General features: G+C 48.0%; 1 protein-coding gene across 1 annotated transcript in view; it reads left to right on the top strand.

Moving 5' to 3' along the window:
• Positions 1–7,500, top strand: part of LOC308162888 (unconventional myosin-XVI-like) — a gene marked incomplete at both ends in the record, with an annotated part of 34,617 nt that overhangs the window by 23,675 nt on the left and 3,442 nt on the right. The window contains 4 exons of the mRNA XM_080537029.1: positions 187–292; positions 3,653–3,770; positions 4,847–4,994; positions 6,419–6,536. Of these exons, the coding sequence (XP_080393155.1) occupies positions 187–292; positions 3,653–3,770; positions 4,847–4,994; positions 6,419–6,536 (490 nt within the window). The remainder of the gene's footprint in view (positions 1–186; positions 293–3,652; positions 3,771–4,846; positions 4,995–6,418; positions 6,537–7,500) is intronic.

Raw genomic sequence — 7,500 nt, 5'->3', positions numbered from 1 at the left:
ACACACACACACACACACACACACTGGCACAGCCATATACCATAGAGAAACAGACACAATACTCTTCATGTTTGCAGCCCTCAATAGCTAAATGAGTCTCTCTCCCTCCCTCTCTCCCTCTCTCTCTCTCCCTCTCTCCCTCCCTCCCTTTGTCTCTCCATCTCCTCCCTCTCTCCTCCTCTGCAGCGGGGAGAGTGGCTCTGGGAAGACGGAGGCCTGTAAGCACATAGTGAGACACCTCGCCGTGCGGAGCAGCCCCAAAGGCTTTGCCCTGGAGCCCAGGATGAAGCAGGTGAGTGTGGGCGACTCTCTGCCCCAGGCCCTGGTCCCTGGTCCCTGGACGTACCTCAGATAGTCTCTCACTCCTGCAGGAACATGGAGACACATTGTCACCTTTCAAAGATGTAAAAAGCCCCCCTAAAAATGTGAGTGTGTGAGTGTGTGAGTGCAGTGGTGTAGTCTAGGTGATACGCAGGACTACGCCGTATACCCACTAGGAAAGGATTTCCAAGGATTTCCGTATACCCACTTAAACATGTGTGAGGATACGCAACAGCGTTTTGTGACAGAACTTTCACTTTCATTCATAAAATTCACCCCGTCTGTGTTACGAAGCACTTGACTTTTGGACCATTGGGACTGACTATAGCGTCATATACCATCAACGGGGGGAAATGCGACATGTAATATGTAAAAATGCAGCACTATCATGCACAGATCAGCCTTATTACATGTAATGTTATAACATAAATAACATAAATAATAACATAATAATAACATAAATAACGTTAGCCTGCCATATATATATATATATATATATAGGGCAGGCTAACGTTAGACAGGGAGCGCAGATTTATGTTTATGGCGTTCCGAAATGAACAATATGAGGCTGGGAGGGAAAAATCACAATATACCCACTAGAAGAAAACTAGACTACACCACTGTGAGTGTGTGAGTGTGTGAGTGTATGAGTGTATGAGTGTATGAGTGTACGAGTGTATGAGTGTGTGAGTGTGTGTTGGTGTTCCCGACGGGGGGGGGGGGTTGGAGATATGGATAGTTCACACACACCACAGTGTCACTGGTCTTCCCATCATGCACCCTGGTGCTCCCAGCAGCCCAGGTGTTTCTCCTTTATCTCCGTGATAGCCTTCCTCCTCCTCCCCGCTCCTTCTCTCGCTCCGGCGTCGAGGCGGGGGCCATTGTGTTCTGTGATTGCCCTATTAGTCCCTGGGAGAAAGCGGTTTGCTTCAATATCACGCTGATCCTTTCCGGAGGAACGAGGGGCTGAAACGGTCTTGAGCGTTTATAATTCTTTTGATGGAAAGCGTTCGGGAGCACAATGGCGGAGGGGAAATTACCATAGCGACCGTTGTACGAGTCTTTATGAACACGCACGGCCCCTTTTTGTGAGGCTGTACACTGTACAGTATTACGCGCAGCGTGCGATTGATGTAAATGATAGAGTAGGCTACTGCCAGCAGCTCTGTGTGAAAGCCGTGGTTTAAGAAGGGGGAAAGACTACCATTAGTGTGATGGACCTCACACACCCCCAAAGTTTAACCCCGAAAATCCCATCATTTTCGCATCACATAGCCCCGTGCTGTTGGAGTGGAAGAATTGTTATTGCATCGATTGACTGAAAATTAAAAATTCGGTGCAGTTTCATGATCTTTCATGATCCCTATAGCCTATTGCAGTGGCATGCATGCATGATGTGTTTTTTTTTTTTTCAAACTAATGTTTGCTACCTTATTGTAGCTTATAACCAGACATCATCTTAGTGCAGGGTAGGAGAATAGGCTGTTGCTTGGGTGTAGTAGGGTGTAGTAGGGTTGTGCTCTGATGAAGTCATCGGTTTGTGCTCAATATCTGGGTCAACTCTCTGTGAGATAGCTCAGGAGGACAGATATGTGTAAAAAAAAACAGCTAGTGGAGCCACATCGCCCTCTGGTGGAAGGAGATGGTGTTGCAGCAGCATTCTCAAGCATGCATGCAACCTTTTCCTTCCATTTAGTATATCATATATTTACACTCAACAAATACTTTATTAGGAACATCTGTACACCTGTCAACTGTCCTAGCTGGTGGAGGTGGTGTAATGGTGTGGGGAATGTTTTCTTGGCACACTTTGGGCTTGTTAAGTCCAATCAGTCATCACTTGAAAACCACAGGCTATTTGAGTGTTGTTGCTGACCATGTGCATCCCTTCATGGCCACAATGTACGCATCTTCTAATGGCTCCTGCTAGCATGATAATGCACCATGTCACAAACCAAAAGTAGTCTTAAACTAGTTTCATGAACTATGAACATAGTTCAGTGTTCTTCGGTGGCCTTCCAAGTCACCAGACCTGAATCCAACAGAACACCTCTGGGATGTGGTAGAACGGCAGATTCACAGCTTGAAAGTGCACCTGAAAAAAAATCTGCGTGAATCATGTCATCATGGACCAGAATCTCAAAGCAATGTTTCCAACATCTTGTGGAATCAATGCCACAAAGAATTGAGGCTGTTTTGATAACAAAGGGAGGCCCCATCCAGTATTAGTATAGTGTTCTTAATGAAGTGTTCGGTAAGGTACATGTGGGAATACGGTACATGTGGGGAAAACTAGGGTTAGGGTTATGAATGAATGAATGAAAACCTTTATTGTCCCCAATGGGGAAATGTTGTTGTCAAAACGTAGTTAGGTGCTACGTCCACTTGGTACATGCTGGCATGTCTAACCCTAACCCCAACCCTAACCCTACCCCTAACCCTAGCACCCTAGCACCTAACCCTAACCCTAGCACCCTAGCACCTAACCCTAACCCTAGTTTTCCCACATGTATATATATATATATAATATATAATATTATGCCATTTAGCTGAGGCTTTTATCCAAAGCGACGTACAGTGACTGAGAGTGCATACTGTACATTTTTCAGTATACAACGGGAAGCATTTCACTCTTTCCAATGCATGTACTGTATATTATCCCCTTTATTGTCTCATAAGGAGAATATTTCAACAGTATAAAACATGATGTGAAGACAGGTTGTGGTAAGACTCATCCACCCCTATACATGTTGAGCTTGAGTATGCGATGGAGGGCTTCACATGATTGCAAATGCAGTTTTGCATCTGTCTGGATTCAGAAACAAGCTACTTATAAGACCAAGAACACTATGAAAAAGAAGAAGCTGTGACTGTGGGTATATGGATGATCATACTAAACAGCACTGGCGGACTCAAGGGGGGGGGGGGGGGGGCAGGGGGGGCGACCGTCCCTCCTGGTGCCCCCACGGTTGAAAAACGTCTGTGTGCCCCTTTGAGTGGCAAAAATACCCTTTTGAGTGGCGAAAATGAGAGGACGTGCCCTACTGGTGCCCCTCCAATGGTCTAAACATGACCATGTGCCCCCACAGTTGAAAAACGTTGCACTAAAGTGCCCTTTTGAGTGTCAAAATTAGAGGACGTGCCCTATTGGCTGCCCTTCCAATGGTCTAAACTTGACCATGTGCACTGATGGGGTCCCATGTTGTGCAGTAGGTGCCCTTTTTTTCTTTTCGCCCCCCCCTGCCCTTCAAACAGCCTGAGTCCACCACTGCTAAACAGGGTATGTATGTATACACAATATCTGATTCTGTATTGTTGTGTTGATGTGTAGGTGAACTGTGTTCTGGAGGCGTTCGGCCACGCGAAGACTCCCATGAATGACAACTCCAGCCGCTTCATCAAGCTGCTCACGCTGCAGTACTGTGAGAAGAGGAGGACGCTGCTCAGAGGTACCGCCCCCTAGTGGAGGACTACACGTACTACACCCGTACTACACCCGTACTACACACGTACTACACCCGTACTACACACGTACTACACACGCAGAAGCACTATGCTTTTAACACTAGAACAGCCATGCCTTTTTACCTACTAAAAGAACTGCATCTTTACAACCCCCTCTTTACAATGCTACGCTGCTATTTACACACAACGACCACTAGTTGGCCGCTTGTAAATTAGCCTGCTTCCTACACAGATAAACTGCGAAATAGCTTCATACTAGCTTATTCTGATGTGATTTCGAAAATGTAAGGATACTGGGTGGTAGAACGCACATATCTAGGGCAAGTCATGAAAGGAGGGTCCTGAAATGTGATCGAGTGCAAAGATATTACTTTTTTCTTTACTCACAGGGGTCCCCTCATGGCTGTTCTAGTGTTAAAGCAGTTTGACATATTTAATGTCTAAATAATAGTGTTTAACTTCGAATTGTATTCTTTTGAAGGTATAAACATGTAGGACGGGTTTCCTACCTTTAGGAAGGTTTTATTCTAGCAATTGTGAAGAAAACGAACATTGTGAACAATGACCAGCAGGGGGCAGTAGTGCTCTATCTCTCTTTGGCTCTCACTGATACAGGACAGGTGGACAGATCAATAGGGTGGTCACGTGAGAGGGGTCATTTTGGATGATACCTTTTATTTTATTTTATTGACATGAAGACTATTGTCTCTAAAGAGTGTGTGGATACATGTTGCATAAGTCTACATGTCTCCTCCTCATGGATAATTATTACATTTGAACCATTTAGCAGACATTTAGCTTACAGAGGCAGTCTCCCTGGAGGAACTTAGGGCTATGTGCCCTTACTCAAAGGGCACACTAGTGGTGGTGTTCCCAGTTGGGATTTGATCTCATGACATTCTGATCACCAGTCCAACTCACTATCCACTAGGCCACCACTGACCCTATATAATAGTTAATGGAGCTTATACTGTATGTTTGTGACGCCTGTGTCACTGTCTACGTCCATGACAGATGAACAGTGTGTCTTACCTGGGGTGGTGTGTGCTTGTGTGTTTAGCGAGAATCTACACGTACATGTTGGAGAAGTCCCGCCTGGTTCACCTGCCGCGGCACCAACGCAACTTCAACATCTTCTACCTGATGGCCGAGGGCCTGTCGCCTGAGGAGAAGAGCGCCCTGTACCTCAACAACCTCCTAGCTCACAGGTACGTACCTCAACAACCTAAACAACCTCCTAGCTCACAGGTACGTACCTAAACAACCTCCTAGCTCACAGCTACTTACCTAAACAACCACCCAGCTCATCGTGAGCTTAGAATGATAAGGTTTTATCTCCGTTTAGGGCAGTTCAGAGATATTGAGCGTCAACATTTTTACATTCCATTATGTTTTGTGAGATGGAACCTTTGTATTTTATGAATTACTAACTAAAAAAGGTCAACATTTAAAAAAAATAACACCACACAGGAATTAATAAACACCTAATGGATCAGATTATGTAAAAAAAACTCAATTTTGACAAAAATTGAGATAGAACCTTATAATTGTAACGTCACGTCATGTTTCCCTCGAAGTAGGCGACTGAGAGAGAAAACGATCCCACAGTCCCGTAGATCTGCTGCCTCTCACCGATATTGACCCTTTTTTCCCTCCGCAGAGTCTGTTGTGAAACATCTCACTCATGCATATTGCATGTGTTGTTTTTTAACCCCCTGGGGAGAACGTTCATTCTGCTGACTCAGAAAGCGGGAAACTTACAAAACATCCCAACCCAGTCAGAGCGTGCATGACTATGACTGTGACTGTGTGTGTGTGTGTGTGTGTGTGTGTGTGTGTGTGTGTGTGTGGTGTGAGTGTGTAGTCAGTATGTTGCATAAACGCCCCCCGGAAAGCCCTGTTGGGATATCCAGTGACCCGGATGTTTTGTTTTGGGGTCCTGCCAAACACGCCAGCCCCCGCGCCTCCGCCCTGGGTGACTGGGTGACTGTGTGTCAGTGTGTTGCATAAACCCCCGTGCCCCCCCCTCACCGTCCCCCCCCCCCTCCCCCCGAAAGTCAGGCCAATATCCAGTGACCCAGATGTGTGTTGTTTTGGACTTTGCCACGCACGCTAGCCCCCCTCTCCAGTGTATGTGCGTGACCAAGCCCCCCCCCCACACACTAAACAAAACTGTTTTAGGGAGGGTCCCCCCCCTCTGTCTCCTCTCTCCTTCCCCCTCTTCCCGTCACCACAAGGCAACTACCCTGATGGCACTAGGCTATAAGTCAACAACCGCGTAAAAGTGTCTAGTAAATCACTTCTCTCAGCCCCCATAAAACACACTTAGCACACACATGCTGTGGGTGCGTGTGGAGGCTTGTATGTATGCTAGGCTAGGTAATGTAAGGTCAGAGGCTGAACAAACTGCATGTTCTCTTCTCTTATACCGTAATCACTGTTCTCTGATTGGCTGACTAACTCTCTGTCTGTCTCTCTGCCTGTCTGTCTGTATGTCTGTCTGTCTGTCTCTCTGCCTGTCTGCCTGTCTGTCTGTGTGTCTGTCTGTCTGTCTGTCTTTCTGTCTGTCTGCCTGTCTGCCTGTCTGTCTGTCTGTCTGCCTGTGTGTGTGTGTGTGTGTGTGTGTGTCCAGGTACCTGAGTGAGGGGGTTCCAGGGGCCAGTCCTCCCGTGGCCACGGCCTCCACTCAGAGCAGAGAACGCCTGACTGCCCTCAAACAGGCCCTCCGCGCCCTGGGCTTCAACAAACTGGTACATCCTGTGTGTGTGTGTGTGTGTGTGAGCGAGAGAGAGAGAGTGTCAGAGAGTGTGTGTGTGTGTGCGTGTGTGTGTGAGCGAGAGAGAGAGAGTGTCAGAGTGTGTGTGTGTGTGTCTGTGTGTGTGAGTGAGCGAGAGAGAGAGAGAGTGTCAGAGTGTGTGTGTGTGTGTGTGCGTGTGTGTGTGTGTGTGTGCGTGTGTGTGTGAGTGAGCGCGAGAGAGAGAGTGTCAGAGAGAGTGTGTGTGTGTGTGCGTGCGTGTGCGTGTGTGAGTGTGTGTGTGTGTGTGTGTGTGTGTGAGCGAGAGAGAGAAAGTGTCAGAGTGTGTGTGTGTGTGCGTGTGCGTGCGTGTGCGTGCGTGTGTGCGTGTGTGCGTGCGTGTGTGCGTGTGTGCGTGTGTGCGTGCATGCATGACCTGCTTATAGACAATACACGACTGAACCAGGCGAGAGAGGTTCAGGTTCACTGAGTACGTACGGTGTCATACCATGTGTGCCTGTGTGTCTGTGCATGATACCGTACGAACAGACTGTACTGTTTCCTGAGTGAATTGTGTGTGTGTGTGTGTGTGTGTGTGTGTGTGTGTGTTTCCAGGACATTATCAGCTGCTATTCTTAGCTCCCAGTCAGCATCTGTCAGCAGCGCATGGCCACCAGCTCACCTTTTAATCCTACAGCGATCAATACAGAGAGAGGGAGGGAGTGAGGGAGGGAGAGGGAGAGGGAGAGGGAGAGGGAGGGAGAGGGAGGGAGAGGGATAGGGAGGGAGGGAGAGGCAGGGAGGGAGAGGGAGGGAGAGGGAGGGAGAGAGAGGGAGGGAGGGAGAGGGGGATAGGGAGGGAGGGAGGGAAAGGGGGATAGGGAGGGAGGGAGAGGGGGGATAGGGAGGGAGGGAGAGGGGGATAGGGAGGGGGGAGAGGCAGGGAGGGAGGGGGATAGGGAGAGAGGGAGGGAGAGAGG

This window comes from Nansenia antarctica (genome assembly GCF_963989245.1).
Source record: "Nansenia antarctica genome assembly, chromosome: 7".
NCBI classification, from domain to species: Eukaryota; Metazoa; Chordata; class Actinopteri; order Argentiniformes; family Microstomatidae; genus Nansenia; species Nansenia antarctica.
Note: the sequence above shows the minus strand (reverse complement) of the source record. Positions and strands in the feature narration are given on the sequence as shown.